This window comes from Mirounga leonina, unplaced genomic scaffold (genome assembly GCF_011800145.1).
Source record: "Mirounga leonina isolate KUSES-001 unplaced genomic scaffold, KU_Mleo_1.0 Mir_53, whole genome shotgun sequence".
In the NCBI taxonomy this organism is placed as follows: Eukaryota; Metazoa; Chordata; class Mammalia; order Carnivora; family Phocidae; genus Mirounga; species Mirounga leonina.
The window spans coordinates 10,927,895-10,950,585 of NW_023270807.1; the positions used below are offsets into that span (position 1 = coordinate 10,927,895).

Here is a 22,691-nt window from a genome sequence, read left to right on the forward strand (position 1 = left end):
TAGGCTCACGTTGGGAAATTTGAGTTCTTTGTTCTTTATGATTGTAAAGAGATTTGGCACAGGTAATAGAAGATTTTGGGTCATAATAATTTCATTTCAAAACATTTCTTAACATTTAAACTTCATTCCAAAACCTCTGACATGCTGTGTTAGGCTGACAGAGGAACGGAAGTATTGAATTCTGCCATGGCCCACGGTTCATTTTCTCTCTTGGTGTTCATTAAGAAAACGTATAAGAATTCTGTCTCCTTTGAGATTTATATCGTAGGACCAGAAGAGAGGATTCTGCTATCCTGGCTGAACTGTTAAAACACATTTCTTTACCTTCTTGTTTATCAGGAAGCTCAGAACCTCATGGCCCTGACCAATGTGGACACTCCATTAAAAGGTGGACTTAATACCCCTTTGCACGAGAGTGACTTCTCAGGTGTGACTCCACAGCGGCAGGTTGTACAGACTCCAAACACAGTTCTTTCTACCCCATTCAGGTATTGTGAATAAATAGATCTTTCCTGTTTTAGGAAAACTCAAATTCAAGGATTGGACATGTTTGCTTTAGTATGTTGATAGAGAATGGAAATAAGTGTTTAACTTGCCTTTTTGATTTCTTCTCACTCATAGTAGTAAATAACATAATAATATCCAGGAATTGGTTAAAACCAAATGGAGCTTTCTTTTTTTTTTCAGAGTTTCTGATGCTGTCACCTTGTTTCTGAATACATTTTATCTGATTTAAAAGAACAAATCAGTCCACTGTTAATGATCATTTGTTGAATTTTATAAAAATTGTAGTCCTTTATCTGTGTATTACCATTGCTTTTCTCCCAGCATTTTATTTTGAAAATTTCTAACATTCAGTTAAATGGTTAAAAGAATGGGAAAACAAACATTTATATCACTTATCACCTAGATTCTACAGTTGTTAATATCTTACTGTATTTGCTTTATCATATATCTATCTGTCAGTCCATCTGATTTTTTAATGCATTTCAAAGTAAGTTGCAGGTTTCTGTCCCTTCACTTCTAACACTGTCTTGTGCATATCATTAACTAGAGGTCAGAGTTCAGTCTTTGTTTACAATTTTTTTTGTTTTAAGTTACCACTTTTAAGAATTTTTAAGATAAAAACGCTGTAGAAGAAATTCATATTAAAATGAAAATTGAGCTTTTAAGGTTGGAAATCTTTGGGCTTTACTTCTAATTTTCAGTATTAGCGTCAGTCCTTCTAGTTGTTTAGTATGGGAAGCATCTCACACTGTTGGAACTGTACCTGACGGCAGGATCAAGAAGCATTGGCAGCCAAATCCTTAAATAATATTTAGTACTTTTGCCAGGCTTGTAGGAGAGCCTAATCCCTCTTTTTCCTGTGTATGTCTTGTCTCAACTAGATTGTAAGCTTCTTGGGGATAGGGACCATGTCTTAATGATAACACCTCACCTCACCTTTGGGAACACCTGTCTGGCAGCACCACTTATTTGCAACAGAGCCAAGATATAGGGAATAAGCAGCAACAACAATGAAAGGCTTTGATCAATTAAAATATAAGTTGTGGGGTCTGTGGACTTTATTCCTAAGAGAGTCTCTGCCCTCACTCAGTATATATAGGCCTGGTGTTCAGTTTCCAAACAAAATGTAAAGGGAGGAGCTATCATGCACACCCATGATAGTGGTGCTCTAGCCAACAGACCCTGGTGGTGAGGGGCAAATGATAAGATGAAGACACTGAACTGAACTCAAAAAGAGTTTCCTGGGGGTTTTTGAGCATGGTGGCTGACCTCCATGTTCTTAGCCACCCTGCAGTATGTCAAGGAAAGGTTGAAATAATGTTTGGTGGGCCTAGTTTAGCAAGGCAAGAAAATGTCAAATGTAATAACTTAAGTAATTAAAGTGAAAATACTATGTGTAAGTACTAAGGTACTTGAACTAAACCTGTATTTTAACCTAGAGAGCTAACTTAAAACCAGGTGGGGAGACAGAATTTCTGTATCTTTGTTTCTTTCTTTTATGCTTTCACATAAAATATTGTGAAAATTATTTTCACATAAAATAGTTTATGTGAAAAACATTTGAAAGCATGATCCAGATAAAATTGGCACTTTTATTAATTGGAATTTCTGTCTTTCTAGGACTCCTTCTCATGGATCTGAAGGGTTGACTCCCCGCAGTGGGACAACTCCCAAACCAGTTATTAACTCCACCCCAGGTAGAACTCCTCTTCGAGACAAGTTAAACATTAATCCTGAGGATGGAATGGCAGACTACAGTGACCCCTCTTACGTGAAGCAGATGGTACATGTCAATTCCCTTTTAATACTCTTTTTTAAAAAAACTGCGCTGTCTCCTGGGTGCCGTATTAAAATATTTCCCTTTGTTGGTGCGTATTGCATGCACCTTAAGATACTGTACACCTGCAGATGCCAGAAAAGAATGATTGGAGGACTTGAGAAGGAGAACCTTTTTGGTCTCATAAGCCTATTTAATATGTTTGTGAATATTGATTATGCTGATAGTAATGGTCCTTGTATCTCATATGATTTTATTCTTATCATTTACTAATTAGTTTACTTTCTTGAATGATACTTTTTTTTTCTATTTCTGTAAAATAAAATTTGAGTTTGGAGTACCTCATAAATTAGGTTTTGAGCCTTGATTCCTCTGTTTGCTCTATACTTTTAGAATAGTCTAGATCTCAAAGTTAAGTTGATGTTTATTGCTTATTTTAGTGAAGTTTTCCTTTGTATATTTTGCAAGCTGATATAGACAGCTAATTATAAAAGCCACAGTTTTATTTCTACCCTTGTTACTGCCTTTATTATGTCATTATTGGATCTTATTATATGATGCCACAGAAAATCATTGTGAGATTTTTTTTTAAATGAGCTCCAACGATATTGGCCTATTTTTACTTTACAAATTAATTCTAACTTCATGTATAGATTTGGTTAGTTTAGAATTTTTTTGATGCCCAAATTGATATCAACTAATGTCAACTGTGAATGGCCATATGACAACTAAACCAGTGAAGAATGTAATATGTGCAAAGTGCTGATCTGGAGACTTGAAAGGATCTAAGGTTGAGTAAAGATGTCCTTTGTCTTAAGGAAATTTATACTCTGGAGAGATTGGTGTACTAAACCAAGTCTGAAAAATAGAAGAACAGAATAAGCTCTCGGAGTAAAACCAATATACTTAGGGTGGCCAAAGAAAGAAAGAATCACATTTGTTGGGTGGGCACTTGGAAAGCCTTCGCTGAGGAGGTATGCTCAGAAGGAGATTGGGGGCTATCTCAGATGGAGGCCACGATATGAGTAAGCATGGAGCATGTTTTGGACATAGCAGCTCATCGGGTCCTCACACCTACCATACATGTAATGGAGCTATGGGGAGTGAGACTGGAAAGGTAAGCCAGGGATGTACTGGGGAAAACTTTGGGTACCAGGCAGTTTCTTTTGGGAAATGTGGACTGTTTTCTTTGGCCATCATATGATCTAGTAATTCCTCCCTCCCTCCCTCCCTCCCTTCCTCTCCCCCCACCCCTTCCTTCCATTTGTTTTTAAGTAAACTCTGTGCCCAACATGGGGTTTGAACTCACGACCCCGAGATCAAGAGTTGCATGCTGTACTGACTGAGCCAGCCAGGTGCCCTATAATAATTTCTATGAAAAATAAACACAAAAATTCAAGCATCTTTTCAGATTAGGTTTTATTAGTCCAAGGACAAGTTGACTTTTGAACTTGTTCTTTTCATTTGCTGTTAAATTTCAATGTCAAATGTTTTCCATAAATGGAAATCCTAAAGGATTTTTCTGCCCCTACAGAGGTAATTCCCAAACGTTCTATTAGAATATCCCAAAGTAATTGTATTGATCACAGATCAGCGTTTTTGATAATAATTTAGAGAAGAACGTGAGATAGAAATCAAGCAAAAAACTTGTCTCAGCTCTGAAGTTAGGGATCATTTTTCTAGAATTAATATAGACTATTTTTTAGAAACTCTTAAAGAATATTGGTTGAAATCTTAATGTCTTTGAATTGAGAAGGACCAATTTTTTTCTACAGGAAAGAGAATCTCGTGAACATCTCCGTTTAGGGTTGTTGGGCCTTCCTGCCCCTAAGAATGACTTTGAAATTGTTCTGCCAGAAAATGCTGAGAAGGAGCTGGAAGACCGTGAAATAGATGATACTTATATTGAAGATGCTGCTGATGTGGATGCACGAAAGCAGGTAGGTAATTGTGCTAGAGGGGAAATGAGAAGTTGCTGAGTGTGTCGGTAGGCTGGAAGAATAAAGAATGGTCATTAAATTTGTCAAGATCCCTACTTAAAAAAAAAAAAAGTTTTTTCAGTATTTAAAAAGATTGCCTTAAAGTAAATTACTTACCATCATTAATAATACAAAGTCATGTAATTAATGGTATACTGAGACTGTCTTGATAGGCGTTCTTAAAATGTGTATATATGTATGTATGTGTGTATACACATAGTCTTCTATTTTTATTTATTTTTTTAAAGATTTTATTTATTTATTTGACAGAGAGAGACAACAGCGAGAGAGGGAACAGAAGCAGGGGGAGTGTGGGAGAGGGAGAAGCATGCTTCCCGCGGAGCAGGGAGCCCGATGGTAGGGCTTGATCCCAGGACACTGGGATCATGACCTGAGCCAAAGGCAGACGCTTAATGACTGAGCCACCCAGGTGCCCCTATTTTATATTTTTTAAAGATTTTAATTTTTTATTTAGAGAGTGAGTGTGCAAGCGGAGCGGGGGGAGGGAAATTTAGAGTGTGTCAGAATAATATTAGTAACATCTTGTATTGATAATCTTATAGTTAGTTACTTGTTCATTTGCACTTACCAACCTGGTGATGTAAATAGGATAGGTATTGCTTCATTTTTGAGGTAAGGAAATAAGCTCAGGTTAATTATCTTCCCCAGCTTTCATATTTGGAAAGGGGTGAATCTTGATCTCACACTGAGGTCTTGTGACCCCTTTTAGGAATTCTTGCTGCAGTCCATTTCAGGATGATTTTAGAATTTCTAAGTGTGAATAGCTTTTAGAAGTGTGAATAGCATCAATACAAATATATTTTAGAAATCACACGAGTGTGTGCTTTTTGGTGGGTGATACAGGATAATACTTTTTGTGTTTAGTTCTCTTAGTTACTTTGCCCTACATTTACTCTTAGAGGTGCTATGAAATTCTAATGTGTTAACTCACATTATTCATGATTTAAGAATCAGGAAACAACACATTCATTGGCTGGCTTTTTGAATTAAAAATCAGTAACTTTCAGGGTGGAAGTGAGGGTTGTATTGCAGGATGAATAAGTTTAGGATTCCAATTTACTTATTTTAACTTTTAAATTTTATTTTAATTCCAATATAGTTAACATACAGTGTAATATTAGTTTCAGGTGTACAGTGTCGTGATTCAGCACTTCCATACATCACCCAGTGCTCATCATGACAAGTGCCCTCCTTAATCCCCATCACCTATTTCACCCTTCCTCCACCCACCTCCCTTCTGGTAACCATCAGTTTGTTCTCTGTAGTTAAGAGTCTGTTTCCTGGCGCCTCGGTGGCTCAGTCGTTAAGCGTCTGCCTTGGGCTCAGGTCATGATCCCAGGGTCCTGGGATCCAGCCCTGCATCGGGCTCCCTGCTCTGTGGGAAGCCTGCTTCTCCCTCTCCCACTCCCCCTGCTTGTGTTCCCTCTCTCGCTGTCTCTCTCTGTCAAATAAGTAAATAAAATCTTTTTTTTTTTTTAAAGATTTTATTTATTTATTTGACAGAGACAGAGATAGCGAGAGCAGGAACACAAGCAGGGGGAGTCGGAGAGGGAGAAACAGGCTTCCTGCTGGGCAGGGAGCCTGATGTGGGACTCGATCCCAGCACCCTGGGATCATGACCTGAGCTGAAGGCAGACGCTTAACGACTGAACCACCCAGGCGCCCAAATAAGTAAATAAAATCTTTAAAAAAAAAAAAAAAAAAGTCTGTTTCTTGGTTTGTCTCTTTTTTCCTCTTGCTGGTTTTATTTCTTAAATTCTGTATAAGTGAAATCATACCGTATTTGCCTTTCTCTGATTGACTAATTGCGCTTAGCATTATACATTTCGCTTAGCGTTATACTCTAGCTCCATCCATGTTGTTGCAAATGGCAAGATTTCATTCTTTTTTATGGCTAAAGGCTGAATAATACTCCATTGTAGTGTGTGTGGGTATGTATTATGTCTTCTCTACCCATACACACACACACACACACACAGACACACATATGTATATCCACACCAACCTACATACACCACATCTTTATCCATTCAGCTATCCATGGACACTTGGGCTGCTTCCATAATTTGGCTATTGTAAATAATGCTGCTCTAAATATAAGGGTGCATGTGTCCCTTGGAATTAGGGGTTTTGTGTGTGTGTGTAAATGCCCAGTAGTATGATGGCTGGATCGTAGGGCAGTTCTATTTTTAACTTTTTGAGGAACCTCCCATACTGTTTTCCAGAGTGGCAGCACCAGTTTGCATTCCTGCTAACAGTACAGGAAGGTTCCTTTTTCTCCACATCCTTGCCAACACTTGTTGTTTCTTGTGTTTTTGATTTTAGCCATTCTGACAGGTGTGAGGTGATATCTCATTGTAGCTTTTTAAGAAATTTTTTTAAGCAGGCTCCACACCCAGTGTGGGGCTTGAACTCACAACCCTGAGAGTGAAGAGTCAGATGCTCTACCGACTGAGCCAGCTAGGTGCCCCTATCTCATTGTAGTTTTGATTTGCATTGCCCTGATGATGAGAGATGTTGAGCATCTTTTCATGTGTCCCATTAGCCATCTGGACATCATCTTGGAGAAGTGTCTGTTCACGTCTTCTGCCCCCCCCCCCTTTTTTTTTCCTTCTGCTCATGTTTTAATTGAACCATTTGTTTTTTGGTGTTGAGTTGTATAAGTTCTTTACATATTTTGGATATTAACCCTTTATTGGATATGTCATTTGCAAATATCTTCTCCTATTCAGTAGGTTGCCTTTTAGTTTTGTTGATCATTTCCTTCAGTGTGCAGAAGCTTTTGATGTAATTCCCATAGTTTATTTTTGCTTTTATTTCCCTTGCCTCAGGAGGCATATCTAGAAAAATGTTGCTACAGCTGATGTCAGGGACATTACTGCCTGTGCTCTTTTCTAGGATTTTTATTAGGATTCCAATTTAAACAAAAGAATGACTATCTGATGGATGGAGCCATGTAAACTTGGAGAATGCTCTAGTAGCTATTGGCAGTTCTTAGTTTGTATTGTAATGAGAGAGTGAATAGACTGATTTCTGTTGCCTTATATTGTCTTTCTACAAGCCTACACAGATTTCTACAGCATTAGCTCTTGAGCATACATATTCTTATAGACGGAAGTGTTTTCAGCTTTATTGAAATGTGGCAAATACTGCATAGCTGTAATAACGGATATAACAATAATTTTTTAAGGCTATACGAGAGGCAGAGCGTGTAAAGGAAATGAAACGAATGCACAAAGCTGTCCAGAAAGATCTGCCAAGACCATCAGAAGTAAGTGTTAGAATTTCTGGCTTAGGAAGTTTTAAGTTTCTTCTTATATGATTGATGTTTTTATATCATTCATAAAGTCTGTAAAACATAATTTTATCTACTTTCTGTAATAGAGTAAAGCAGTTCCCAGATTTAATCGCTGAAATGTTTCACTGTACAAATAAGACTTTAGAGGGAAAGAAAGAGTTTCTTTTGAAAATGTAAAACCGCTACTTAATTCATGCTAGAACAAGTAATAGCATCAGTATTGCAGTGATATGTTTGGTAATTGTACTTATTTTAAAATTTTAGGTAAATGAAACTATTCTAAGGCCCCTAAATGTAGAACCACCTCTAACAGATTTACAAAAAAGTGAAGAACTCATCAAAAAAGAAATGATCACAATGCTTCATTATGACCTTCTACATCACCCTTATGAACCATCTGGAAATAAAAAAGGAAAAACTGTAGGATTTGGTACTAATAATTCAGAACACATTGCCTATCTGGAACATAATCCTTATGAAAAATTTTCCAAAGAAGAGCTGAAAAAGGTAGGATTCAAAAGGAATGTTTTGGTCTCTATTAAAAGTATTTATTAAGTACTGTGTATCATGGATGAACATGAGCTTATTTTCTCATGCTGATATTTATAAACAAATGAATTAGGTGATTAGGAGGTGAACGTTCACAGTAAGTGTTAGGAAGGAGACATACTTGACCTGCCCTCTTCCCCTTCCGTGATAGAGCTGCTTCAGGTGATCAGTGGCTTAGGTGGCAAGGTGTTTTTGTTTCATGGGTGTATGTCTGATGGACAGTTGCGATTTGCCATTTCCTGTGTTTAACTCTGCTACTTCTGATTAGAATTGAATACCTTTAATACTTAAACCTCATTTATTTAGATTAATAAGAAGCAAGCATATATTCGAAATGTTTCTTTCACCTAGTCAGAAAAAGGAAATACTGTTTACTGAATTTATTCCCCTCACAGGATTTCCCACTATCCTTTTGGATAAGTAAATACAGAAACATTTTCTTGCATAAAGTCTGTCCTGCCTCTTCCTCCATATGCATTTGATTATTTCTGCTTTGACAGAGCAAACAGCTGTGATTGTGAATAGAAATCTGTTCCATGGTATGAGGAAATACAGTTGGTACCGTGGTTGGAAGCGGTCATTAGCTTTACTCTTTTTTCTGTAGACCTTAGCCCCAAGGGGCAATGACAGACCTGTTGATTGGTATGCGCTATTGCATACTTGGGAGAAAACCCCTAAAATATCTTTTTTCTATCTTCTCTCCTGTGCTTTCCCTCTGCCTTTTTCTTACTTTCCGTTTTCCTTGTTGCAAAAGTAATAACGTGTTTATTAAAGCATTTTTGGAAAATGAGAAAGGAAGGAGGTTTAGATTTATATTGAAACAGTTTGCCCCGGATTTCTGAGTAACTCTGAATTACTCTTTTTTAGTAAGTGCGATGGGAAACTGACATCTTTTTTTTTTTTTTTTAAGGATTTTATTTATTTGAGAGAGAGAATGAGAGAGAGAGAGAGAGCATGAGAGGGGGGAGGGTCAGAGGGAGAAGCAGACTCCCTACTGAACAGGGAGCCCAACTCCGGTCTCCATCCCAGGACCTGGAGATCATGACCTGGGCGAAGGCAGACCCTTAACCCACTGAGCCACGCAGGCGCTGGGGATTAGACAATCTTTTAAAACACCCCAATTAAAATGCAAATATCCAGTTCCTGAGAAGTGTATCAAGAGACTCCAGATTTTATTTTTATTTTTTTATTTTTTTAAAGATTTTATTTATTTGCGAGAGAGAGAATGAGAGAGAGCAAGCACATGAGAGGGGGGAGGGTCAGAGGGAGAAGCAGACTCCCCGCCGAGCAGGGAGCCCGATGCGGGACTCGATCCCGGGACTCCAGGATCATGACCTGAGCCGAAGGCAGTCGCTTAACCAACTGAGCCACCCAGGCGCCCGGAAACTGACATCTTGTCGAGGGCCTGTGCTTGTGGCAAGGCATGTTTAATCAGTGGACTGAGGTTGAGAATTACACTCTGAACTCCATACTTGAACAGTCTCCTCTTTTTAGAGTGAAAATAGGGGAAGCTGGGATTTAGGAATTTACTTACATGTATGGAAACCTGAAATAAGGATCACACTGTGATCTGTTGTTGCCTAATAGAAGGTTCTGTAGGGAGTAGGTTCTAATAAAGTTTTTGAAAATAATCATTGTAGTTAGTGCTTTGGATTATTCACGTTAAAGAGCAGTTTGAATATTCTTTTATATTTTATGTGTGTATTTATATTCCTCTGTGTTCCAAAGAGAATTTGAAGCAGCTGTTTACTTAGCAGATTCTTTATGGAGAATTTAAGATAACTTAGTCATACTCTCTTCGAATAATTACAAGAGCTGAATTTGTAAATTTTTATTATGTACAGTTTGGGAGTGAAATACCATTTCTCTTATGAAGTGTCAGATTTTCATTAAGGATGTTAATTGTTTTTTTCTTTTTCTTTTTTTTTTTAAAGATTTTTTATTTATTTATTTGAGAGAGAGAGAATGAGAGACAGAGAGCAGGAGAGGGAGGAGGGTCAGAGGGAGAAGCAGACTCCCTGCTGAGCAGGGAGCCCGATGCGGGACTCGATCCCGGGACTCCAGGATCATGACCCGAGCCGAAGGCAGTCGCTTAACCGACTGAGCCACCCAGGCGCCCCAATGGTTTGTTTTCATTATTTCCCCTCAGAGATACTGTTTTAAAGTATCTAGTCTTTATCTCCTATAGACATGATTTTCCATTGTTTTAAGTTTTTTGTATTTGATTTTATATATTTTGGTCTGTCTTATTTTCTGATGTACTAGAACGATTGAAAGGTTTCTTTAAGGCACAAAAAAATAGTTGTCAGTTTTGAGCCGTGAAGCAAAGGGCTGGAAAAAGTTCATGTGGTATGGTCATGGAGTCATTGTGTCTGATGTTGGGCTAGGCTCTGTATGTATATTGTATCACTTAATCCTAATAACAAACATGTCAGGTAGGTATTATCCTCATTTTACAGATGAGAAATGGGCTCAGAGATGTTAAGCAAGTTCAGACAGCTCCTTAAATGGTAAAGCTATGATTTGTATCCAGGCCTGTCCAGCTCTATCCCCCTCATTCTCTCATTTTAAACTTTCTTTAGTAGTAAAAGCTGGTCTGTGATTCATTATTTTTTGATCTGTGCCCCCATCTCATTCTTTGGCAATGTCAGGGGCATTTCATCAGATGAGAAAAAGGCATGTACCAGAAGAAACGCCTAGTTCCCTTTCACAGTCCTGTGAACCCTGAAGTGTAGGGTGGGATTGGTAGAGTAGAAGGAGCACAGCCAAGCATAGGTACCATTTGGCTTGGGCATGATCCTGCCTTGCCTTTCCTAGAGATGTGTTTTTGAGCAAGTTGCTTAATCTCTCTGAGCCTGTTTTATCACCTTTAAGATGAGGTTAATACCAACTACTTTGTAAGGTGGTTGTGGTGCTTGGAGATAATGTAGGTGAAACCTTTAAATGTTTCCAGCATACAGTAGATATCCAAGAAATGGTGGCTACAATTACAATAAGTGAAGGCAAAGGATGTTTATATTATTGGGGATACATGGACACTTGACTTTTCAGATCAGTCTGTACCAACTTACTGGCTTTTTAATTCATTTTGCTTAGGTATTGTTCCTCCCTTCCCAAAAAACAACCAGTCAACCAAAACTCATTGCCTTTACCAAAGAGAGGAAAAACTAGTTTTTTAAAAAAGCTCTCTCTTGATGGCAAGTTACTGTAGTACCCAAACTTACTGAAATTATTACTGTACACAGGCCCAGGACGTTCTGGTACAGGAGATGGAAGTGGTCAAACAAGGTATGAGCCACGGAGAACTCTCAAGTGAAGCTTATAACCAGGTGTGGGAAGAATGCTACAGTCAAGTTTTGTATCTTCCTGGGCAGAGCCGCTACACACGGGCAAACCTAGCTAGCAAAAAGGACAGGATTGAGTCACTTGAAAAGAGGCTTGAGGTTGGTATCCTTTTAAAATTCTAATTTAAAGTGTACCTTGATTGAAATAATGAACCAAATAATACAACTGGAGGTAATTTCAGAAAGGTAGACCTGAGGTCTGAGGTGATTATTGCTTTTGCAGTTCTTTTTTTTTTTTTTTAAGTCTATTTATTTGTTTTAGTAATCTCTACACTCAGTGTGGAGCTAGAACTCACGACCCTGAGATTAAGAGTTGCATGCTCTTCTGACTGAGCCAGCCAGGTGCCCCTTGCTTTTGCAGTTCTTGAGGGAAAACTACACTGAAGTGTTTGATCTTCTTTGACTTTTTATTGGTTTTCAGAATTGCTGGACTTTATGATAAAGGTGCCCTCCAGATTGATCACAGGTCAAACAGAACCTTTTAAATGTGGGAGCAAGAGACAAGAAGTTAACACTAGTCACTCAAAACAATGTACATCAATGCTAGAATAGGAGAGAGCTCAGTGGTACCAAGAAGCTTTTTTCCCTATAGCCAACGGAGCACATTTATGAAACTTTGGTTCCTTTCCGTTCATCCTGATTCCTTTGAGTTTGTTACAGAGAGAGCACCGAGCTGGATTAGACAATGGCTTCTGTGATTTTTTTCACATCTGAGGAAAATGTTGAAATGTACTGGATGGGAGTTTCATGGCATATGGTTTCCTAATATAGTCTGTGTGTTTTGAATTCCAGAATCTGTGTAGGCATTTTGCCAATGGCATGTAAATTGTGGTTCATCCACCACTAGGTTGCCTTGTGGATTCTTAATGGTGGTCTTCAGGGATGTTTCTGAGGCCAGGATGGGATGGGGGAGCAAGGGGTGCTACAGGCAATCACATGCAGAAATGGCCTCAATTTCCTCTTATGTGATTACCAATTTCTTTTTACAGAAAGCAGATTGGAAAATATTTTTATTTAGGGTGAAAATAAAAAATGGTAATATTACTTGGGGTGATTGGTGCTGTGTGGGGCTTAGCGAAATGAACAGGAAAAAGCATTCTTTGGAAGGCAGCTATGCTCACCACTATACCACCAACGCAGATGAAAAAGCATTCTTTGAATATGAAATTATTCTAAGTCTTAATTTTACCTTTAAGATCACATATATAGGCACCTGATGGTTAACACCTGTGGGCCTCTATTATCATTTAGTGGGAATGTAGTTTGTTTTGGAAGTAATTCTCATATTTGGGTGAAATCTTTACAATCCAGTTGCTGTTACTCTAACTTCCAGCAGGGTGTGCTGTTGTGCTGTGTTTTAATTCACGATTTAAAGTCAGGGAAAGGAGAACATCAGTGGTCACATTTTAAGTTCTATTTTCTGTTGTGTAGGCTTCGTTTCTTATTTATAAGTGGTAGTTAGCAGTGTAATCCTGATCTAAGGTCACATCATAATTGATTAGAAAGCTATTTGGAAAGCTTCCTTGCAACATTGATATATAAATACTTTGGTCTCTCACTTAGTTTGAAAAGCTTCTCATTTGAGGTGGGTAAACTTTTTCTATTTCAAGTGGTAAGGACATTTTGTGCTCTTTAAGATATAAAAAAAGTTTTTCCCTAAATCTCATTTACTTTGTTGAGGCACTAACTTTCATGACAGCAAATAAATGTGTCACAAAGTGAGTGGTGCCATAAAGTACAGTAATTTTTATTTTTATGTTGAATTGGTCTTGTGAGTTTTGAAGGGAAAAATACAGAAAGAACCACTGCTGTTCTTTTGGAGATTTATTTGGGTCATTTATGAGCAACCATTAAAAACATGTGGTTCTCTTTGTTCAGTTCAGTACCAGGAACTGAAATCTTCCGTTGAACTATTTTTGTTGAAGGATTGGTGATTTTGGAAGAATATTCATAAAACAGTCTGAAGTAATTTTTCTTTTCTTGACTTCTGGATAACTTACTTTATTGTTTACCCAGCTAGTTACTTTTAAAGAATATGTAATCAAATCCTTTAATTTAGTAAACTACACTTATTTCAAATGAAAGTTCGTTAAATCTTTAAAAAGAAGAAAAGAGACTCAAAAACCCAAGTAAACAAATCCCCCATTTTATTTGTATCCATCCCTAATTCAGAACTAGGTTTGTTAGCTTATTTTAGTTTTTGAAGACACAATTCTACTGGTTTGAAATACATAAATATTTTATTTCAATTGTGGTAATTCTTTCATCATTTCAGTTGATTGCTAAATTATAAACATTATTCAAAGTTTGTTGTGGGGAAGGAACTCCAGTCGTATTATATAAACTAAATGCTATACTTAAATTATTCTTTCCACGCTTAGGTTCAGGGAGATATGCCTTTCTGTGCAAGCACAGTACACCATGGCTGCCAGTGTGTTTGATTTTTGCTGTCGTGAACTTTGGAACAGTGAATCTAAATTATGGTCCTATCACAGTGTATCAAGCAAGATGAAATCCAGCTTTGTCGTGGTTGGTGTCTCCTAAGTGGATTAAAAAATATGCCCCGAGGATTGTAGTGGAGCTGGTCTTTGAGCCATTACTCATGATTAGTATTTGCAACATAGAACTTAAATGAAAACCCATAAGATACTCATTTAAAACTAATAGAACCATCTCAGATTTTATGTAGAATGTGGTGGGTGGTGTAAGGAGTCTCTTAAATGCATAGAATCAGAATGTAGTCACAGGTCAGAAGTAAGTGGGATTAAGACTTCAGAATTGTAACCAAGTTCATGTGTTTTATTCTGCTTTGGAGGCAGAATTAATTTCAGAACCTTGCCAGATACATGTGCAGCAGCAGCAAACACAAGTGATAGCTAATATCAGAAAAGGAGAAGTTAGAAAGCATAGCACGTTGAGGCCATTTAAATACGGTATTTTAATAACTTCTGAGGGCATTGTAGGTGTATGGTAGGAGAGTAGAGTTATTGCTGTTTGTAGTGATGTCCCAGATTTAAAAAAAAAAACAATTTTTGTTCAGGGTCATCTCTTTTTCTTTTCTTTTTTTTTTTTTTTAAAGAGGGATGGCTAAAACAGGAAAATTTTTATTAGATGGTAAAAAATAAAATGGGCTTTAGCACTTGATGTAATCGTATGTTTAGTGACTATAACGGAGCATCTGCTACGTACCAGCCCTTGTTCTAGCCCCTGGGAATATAGCAGGAACAAAGCAGACAGGTTCTGTGCTCTTGGGGACTTCAGTTATCTGGAAAATGCTTCATGTGGAGAGCCTCATTTTCTGATGATGCCAGATAAATGAGTCATTACTGTATTTGGGAAGTGCAAATAGAATTTGAAGTGTTCTAATTTGTTTCCACTTTAAGTGGAACTAGGAAATCGTCTGAGGACATAATTATTTTGAGTGAAATAATTTCCAGTAGGTGCAAAAGTGAAATGAGAAGTTTGAATTTAGGCCTGCTATTAAATTTAATAGTATTTGAAATAGTATCTAAACTGCTGTGTTGAGGAAGTTTGGCTGAAAAGTAGATTTTGTCATGTTAGCTATAAAAATGGAAAGGTTTTCCTTAGAGGTGGAAACTAGGTCCAGAAGTAATACTTCTCCCTGTATTTTACTGGCACAGTCAGCTTAGGCAAGAAATATTATGTAACATCGACTTCTTGGAAATAAAGTAACTTAACACAGATAACACATTTAAAATCTTTCTCAGTGTATTTGTAGAACTCTTATGAGGACCCCTGCCTTTATTGAATGGTAATATTTCAGCAAAATTCGCTGTACAATGGATCATATTTTCTCAGTGATTTTCATTATAAAGTCAGATATTTTTACATAGGAAAAAATTCACCCTTAATACTTTAAAGAGTGAAAGCTTAGGGTAGGGATCAAGTTGTTGGGCAAATCTGGGTGGAGGACTCTGTGTTGTAGTCACTCGGCAAGTTTATGTTCCCTTGTGGGTGTGTGTGGGGAGGGGTGACACGGGGCACAAGAGAGAAGTTTCTAGTACTCTGGAATGCTCCCTTTCTCAAGTTCTGTTCTTTCCCTTGACCCTTACAGGCACTGACAGATTTCTTGGTTGTTTCTAGCAAGAACTCTAGAGCTGGATCAGAGATCTCCTTGGTACAATTGTGTAGCTTCTGTGATGCCTCAACATTGAGTTGAATTTGTTTCATGTGTTTCATTTCCTATTCCTAACTCATGCAGATGTAAAGTGCTCTTGGTATTGCTTTGTTGGTACATTACTGTTCTTGAAAACGCTTTTAGTAAGGTTTTGCCTCACTTCTTAGCTTGCTTTGTGGGAATGCAGCCTGGTGGTTGCTAACTCGGGGAGATGCTAGCGGTAATCACTTTCTCAGACCTGCAGCTCATCAGTATGGAGAGGGTTCACTGATAGAACTGAATGCTAGTGAGTAGTATAGAGATTAAAGGAAAGGCACTCATGGACTCTTATTGTTTGCAAACATTTTGGTGGTTGAACCACATCGTTACTACTATAGGATCATATTGCTAAATGATGGACTAGGAAGTGGAACTGCCATCAACTCTATTTATTTTGGGTATCCTTAAACCTGTTTTTCCAGTGGTATAAAGTTATATTCTGGGCCCCCAAGCAAGAGTTTCACTGAGGGATGCTCTTAATGTTTCTGAACCTCACTGTAACAGACTTTAACTGAAGACAGTATTGGAGACCCAAGGATAATGTGTTTATTTTGGAATTACTTAAGCTTAGTAACCTTAACAAACTTAGTGAGTTCGAAAGTAACAATTACACTTTTATAAGTCCCATACAGCCCCCTTTTGTAATGACCCGAGGAAACACTTATGGTTCCACTGATTCATCTCCTGGGGACCATCAGTTTTCCATTGGTCTCTGGCCAGTCTTTTTTAGACAGTTTCTCTTCTATGCATTTAAAAAATAACATTTGTAGGCGTTTTTCTAAAAATAATACCTGTACTTTGTAGAAAATTTAAAAAGAAATTAAAAAACAATTTGAGAAGAAGCCTACCATCCAGACATAATCACCTTAAACATTTTGAGGGATGTGTATGTGTGTATGTATATATTTATATACACGTGTGTGTGTATGTATATATATGACTAAAGATAGAAAAAATTACCATATGCATCTATGTGTGGATGAAAGGAGGAAGGTGTTTAGAAACTGAATTGGAATCACCGTATACTACTTTGTTAATTTAATAGTATATTATTACAAATATTATTAAAAAAAAAAAAGAAACCCGATCACTTGCTCTCATTTATAAAGTTGTGGCAAAGAACAGCTTTGGCGAAATCCCCAAGTAATTATATACTCGTTATATTCTGCCCAACTTCTTAAAAAGTTGTTAAATAACCTTTTCTTCCCTGTAAAATTTTTCTAAGGGATGTTTGTTTTCTTATGATCTTATAGCTTGTTAAGAATAAAAGAATTAGGAATTTAAAAGTGTAAGCTGGGGAAAGTCAAAGTTTTTCTCAAGTGTCAAATAAAATTCTTGTAGGCTAATATCTCAGAAAGAATGATGGGCAGATCCATTAATTAAGATCTTGTTTATGTGTGTCTAGAATAACTTGTTTTTCAGGGAACTGTCTGATGGCATTAAGCCATTTAGACCCACAGCTTGAATTTCTTCAGGCATGTTTGCATTTCAGGGGCTGAGGCAAGGAGGATGTTCGGTTTATTAGTAGTGGTGTGGCCTAATGTGTTGAACTTTCAAGTAGGACACATTCTGTAGTTTCTTCACTTAGTCGCTGTGTGGCCTAGGGCAAGTTACTTAACCTCTCTGAGCCTCAAATTTCCTTACCTGTAATATTTGGGTGGCTAATAGTTTTTATCTCGGAAGTGAGAGTTTGAGATACTGTAAGATTAAATGAAATACTGTGTGCCTAGCGATTACGAGGTTTAGTGAGTGGAAATTCTCTCCCTGTCGCTTCAGGTCTGTTGGATTAAACTTGGTTTGATACTCTCAGGTATCAAGAAGTAACTTTGGTACCTTGAACAACAGGGTGGCTGAGTTTTTATTCTATAAATTTTGATGACTGTCTGAAATTTGAGACATGGGTTGATTTTCACAGAGATTGAGTAAGGCTTAAGGCTCAGATTTTGGTTAGTATAAATGGATTTTAACATAATTGTGGATTGTAATTTAACATCTCATATATACATTTTGGTGTGTTGAAATCGTTGACATACTTGTAAATTTTGATGTCTCTTATATTTCATTGTATTGATTCATGGTTTGTGGTGTACAGTCTTTTTTTTTAATTTTTAAAAAGATTGTATTTATTTATTTGACAGAGAGAGACACAGCGAGAGAGGGAGAGTGGGAGAGGGAGAAGCAGGCTTCCCGCCGAGCAGGGAGCCCGATGCGGGGCTCGATCCCAGGACCCTGGGACCATGACCCGAGCCGAAGGCAGACGCTTAACGACTGAGCCACCCAGGCGCCCCTGTGGTGTACAGTCTTAACAAAATAGCCTCTGCAGTAGATACTGAATTTGAATTTTCTAGAACCTTTTATTATGGGAGTTTTCAAATAAACCCTAACGTGGATTAGTTTAATGAGTCCTCAAATATTAGCATCCAGCTAGGGATATCAACTCACAACCACTTTTGTTTCATATATTATTCTCTCTTTCCCATTATTTTGAACCACATTCCAGACATCGTATTATAAGACTGAGTTATGGTACATGAAATTTGTCAGTTTGGTCTCCCCCACACATTGGTATGTAGATACATTCTCATTCATCTCCCCTTTTGGATTGAATTTTACTTTTTCATTTTAGATGTAGTCAGCTTTAATTATATCAAGTGTTGTCCTACTTTAATTTTTTCATAGTTACAGTTTTCTTTTCCTCTTTTTTTTTTTTTTTTTAAGATTTTATTTATTTGAGAGACAGGCTGAGGTAGCGACAGGGAGAGGGAGAAGCAGGGAGAGCAGGGAGCTCAACTCGGGGCTCTGTCACAGGACCCTGAGATCATGACCTGAGCCAAAGGCAGACGCTTAACCCACTGAGCCACCCAGGCGCCCCTAGGTACAGTTTTCTAATAGTGAATTTTGTGTTGATACATATTTAAAGCTTAAGCTTCCATTACAACCATATCTGGTAGATTTGTCTGGTGACAAGTTTACAAGGTATTTAATCCTATCTCCACTCCTATCTCTGCTACTATCTCTGTTGGATGTTTTAAGAAGAATTTGAAGTGCATTTCTAAGTGCAGATAAGGATTTGAAAAAAAAAATTTTTTTTTTGAGAACTTTTTATAAGTCAGCTCTAACCATACTGTCGAAGCTCCTTAAGCCAATATTGTTTTGTTCAAAATAAGTTGTCCTTCTGGAAGGGCAATTGCTAATACTTAATTTTTTTAGAAAGGCTTAGAAATACGAATTTAGTTAAGTCACAGTCTGGTTTTTCCTGATTTTTTTGTATTTTAAACAATAAGGTCTTATACCCTGTTGGACTTTAATATTTCTGTGGTGTATGAGTATGGGGTGGGGGAGTTGGACTAATTTAGGGCAGTTCTGTTCCATGAATGCATGTGCATTTCATGTTTGAGGTTTCTTGGCTAGAAAAAAGCCAGACCTTATAGGTTAGCATTTTTCCCTCCTAAAGCGCATTGAGCAGGCATAGGTTGAACATTTTACAAAGTGTACAGATAATCTTCCTTCACATTTTAATGATCAGATGGCAGACGTAAGGTAACTGAGCTTAAATTGAATATTAAAAGCTGCATTTAATTTTTCCTTATACTTTTCGTGACTAAATTTATGTAGTTATTTGACTATAAATTTTTTCCTTCGCTTAATTTTTTGGTAATTTATTTCCATATTTGCTTGGAATCTTAGTACAGTATTTGAGCCAGAAGATTTTATATAAAGCTTGAACTAAATTAAATAAAATTGTTGGCATGAAATGGAAGCTAGCAACTTTGAAAGTTTTAAAATCCTTGATAGTTTGGGGAGCATAAATGACTCAACCATATGAGGTAATCACCAGATACAAGGTACCAGTCATTCAAAATGTGTCTTGATGACTAATTAAACACTTTTAGAACATAAGTATTAGGTTCTTGTACCAAATTGGAAATTGAATATCCATGGAGTGCAGTGCATAGCTATTTGAATTATCTTAACCAATGAAAATGAAAATTTGTATGTCTAATTTTTAAAATGTGCTATATATAGGGGCGTCTGGGTGGCTCGGTCGGTTAAGTATTCAACTCTTTATTTTGGGTCAGGTCATGATCTCAGTGTGGTAAGATTGAGCCCTGTGTAGGGCTCCGTGCTCAGCAGGGAGTCTGCTTGAGATTCTCTCTTTCCCTCCCCACCCCCCCCCCCCCCCCCCCCCCCCTCCTGCTTGTTCGCTCTCTCAAAAAAAAAAAAAAGTGCTGTGTGTATTAATTTGAAATTCTGTGCTGTTAATGTTAGGGTTTTGGAATGTTTATTTGAATCCACATATGATTAGAGTATCTTAGAACATGCTGAATTATAGTATAACTCCATCATAATATAACTCTATCCAGCAACTCCATCCTGATTGCCTAGTAGAGTCATCTGGGGGCTTTAAAAATACCAAGATCTGAGACCATTTAAATAAGGGTCTCTGGGCTTAGGGCACTGGCACTGGTAGATTTGAAAAGCTCCGCGGGTGATTCTAAAGTTGAGCTGGGGTTGAAAGCCACTGGCTGGAGAAGACACATTCCAGTACATGTTACTTGCCATGGTTGTCCTCAAGAGGCAAACTGCTCTCTTAAAAGAAGGAATAGCTATTTTTCCTTGCTTTATTTCCAGGAAGGATTCTGGGTCATTTTTTATTAAAGTTGGAATTTTAAGGTTTTAAAGCCTCATCATTAGTCCCTTGGTCCATTAGAGAGGGGAGAGCAAAATGGTTGAACTCTTAGTATATATAAGGTAATTGTAATCAGACCTGACACTTGTTAATTGTTTCCTCTGTGCTAGTCCCTGGGAGGCTAAGGGTTTGACATCTATTATATTACTTAAGCTCCATAATAACTTATAGCAGTGACTGCCATTTTACTGATGAGGAAAGGAAGACAGGTTAAATAGCTCGCATCACCTGAGAACAGTGGGGTGGCAGTGCTAGGTGGTGAGGGTGACTCGGTGCGCCCTCTCCTGTGCTGCCTGACTCCGCACAGTGTTTCCTTAGACATCGGTGCCATGGAACTTTGTTATCTGTTAGAGGAAAATGGCTCCTTTATAAAGGACATTATTTATTATCCAAATGAATTGCAGACAAATAAAAGCTTACTAGCTTTTTATGGATTATTATTTGGGTGTACATTATCTTGAAACTACTTAGTTGCAGAGTCACTTGATGGAATCAGTTGAGGTGGGGTGGGAGAGTGGGGGAAGAGAGGAAGTAAGTTGAGGGGGGGAGGAAAGAAAGAACAGACCCACACATAAGAAAGTAACACAGATTTAATGGTTATTCTTGTGGCTCTGACCTCATAATTGTAAGTGTTGTATGTTGAAAACATGCATTTGCAGATCACTTTAAAATACGAAGTGATTATATTGTGGGACGTAGAATATACACCTAGAGTAGGTGTTATGTGAATGGGATTCTGTATTACACACCTGTTTCCTTCTCAGCCAGCTCTCCTTGGACTCCCTCACCTGGGGCTTTCTCGGCCCTGCATCAGCTCTAGCATTTTTCTGGTATCTTGCTTTTGTTAATTGTCATCCTCCTCCTCTTTTGTGAGTTTGAATTCTTTTCCCCTAATTTTTAGAATGAGTTGAGGAGGCAGCCCATCTATGCTCAGTATACATATTTAATAGGAAAACTGTCATCTCTCAATTTTCTGGTGTCTTCACTTTTCAAAAACTAAAGATTTTTTTTTCATTGCCAAATGTGATATTCTTTTTCCTTTATGGGTTTTGTGCCACATTTAGAATTATAACATTATAAAAATAAACCAGTAGTTTTATAGTTTAAGGGGATTACATTTTGATTACAACTATGGTGCATTAATTGGACATTATTCAGTTGTTAAAAATGTACTGGATGTATAATATAGACGTGCATTTTCCCCCACTTTTATTGAGAAATAATTGTACATCACTGTATAAACTTAAGGCGTTCGGGATGATGGTTTGATTTACATGTGTTGTGAAATGATTATCGCGATAGATTCAGTTAACTCCATCATCTCATGTAGATAAAATATAAAGGAAGAAAGAAGAAAAAAAGAAAAAATGTCCTCTTATGATCTTGAGATTTACTTTCTTCACAACTTTCTGTATATCATACAGCAGTGTTAGCTGTAGTCATCATATTGTATAGAAGTACATTTTGGGATAAAAGTGGTGAAGATGGGTCTTTGCCAGTCCCCAAATCAGTGCAGATTAATGATAGCAGAAGTTATTTTCAGAAGCAGAGATTAGTTTTTCTTATACTATGAAATTCAAACTTGCTTTGAAATTGAATCATGGATGAAGTTATAGACAGATGATGTGGGACTAAACTGTGAAACCCTTCTAGTACAAGACAAACCCTTCTTAGGCCAAATTTTGTGTTATGGTAGCTAAAATATAAGGAATTCTAATGTACCTTTGCTTTGAGGAGGTAAATGAACCAATAGTGCCTTTTTAGTTCCATTATTTAGCCTGTTTTTCTCATGTCTGCTGATGTGATCTTCCCCCAACCCCCAGATAAACAGGGGTCACATGACAACGGAAGCTAAGAGAGCTGCAAAGATGGAGAAGAAGATGAAAATTTTGCTTGGGGGTTACCAGTCTCGTGCTATGGGGCTCATGAAACAGTTGAATGACTTATGGGACCAAATTGAGCAGGCTCATTTGGAGTTACGCACTTTTGAAGAACTCAAGAAACATGAAGATTCTGCTATTCCCCGGAGGCTAGAGGTAACATTATTGCCTTGCGGCATTGCTTCAAAAGAGAACTGCAAAGAATTACCAGGGCTTTCCTGTTTTTTCTTTTTCCTGTGCAGACTATCTCTGCAGTTGATACTGTCTGGCTTTTTTCAATGAGAGCCTGAAGTTTTTGACTTATCTAGAGTTGTCTGTGTGTAGATGGATAGACCAGGCCAATGGTGGATACAGTGGCTTTTCCTTTACTAATTTTCTGGTTTGTATATCTATACACTGTGAAATAGAATAAGTAAGCCTTGTGATTTGTCCCCCTGAAGCTTAATTGTATCCCATTCTTCTAGCTCTC

The 22,691-nt window shown here is 37.6% G+C and overlaps 1 protein-coding gene across 2 annotated transcripts in view; it reads left to right on the forward strand.

Annotated features, from left to right (window-relative positions):
* CDC5L (cell division cycle 5 like) overlaps positions 1-22,691 on the forward strand; it is a 47,576-nt gene that overhangs the window by 24,003 nt on the left and 882 nt on the right. Inside the window, exons 9-15 of one of the 2 annotated variants that reach the window (XM_034991584.1) lie at positions 340-488; positions 2,128-2,290; positions 4,060-4,224; positions 7,475-7,555; positions 7,847-8,089; positions 11,377-11,574; positions 22,166-22,378. In XM_034991584.1, the coding sequence (XP_034847475.1) occupies positions 340-488; positions 2,128-2,290; positions 4,060-4,224; positions 7,475-7,555; positions 7,847-8,089; positions 11,377-11,574; positions 22,166-22,378 (1,212 nt within the window). The remainder of the gene's footprint in view (positions 1-339; positions 489-2,127; positions 2,291-4,059; positions 4,225-7,474; positions 7,556-7,846; positions 8,090-11,376; positions 11,575-22,165; positions 22,379-22,691) is intronic. The other variant, XM_034991585.1, reaches the window with a different exon arrangement.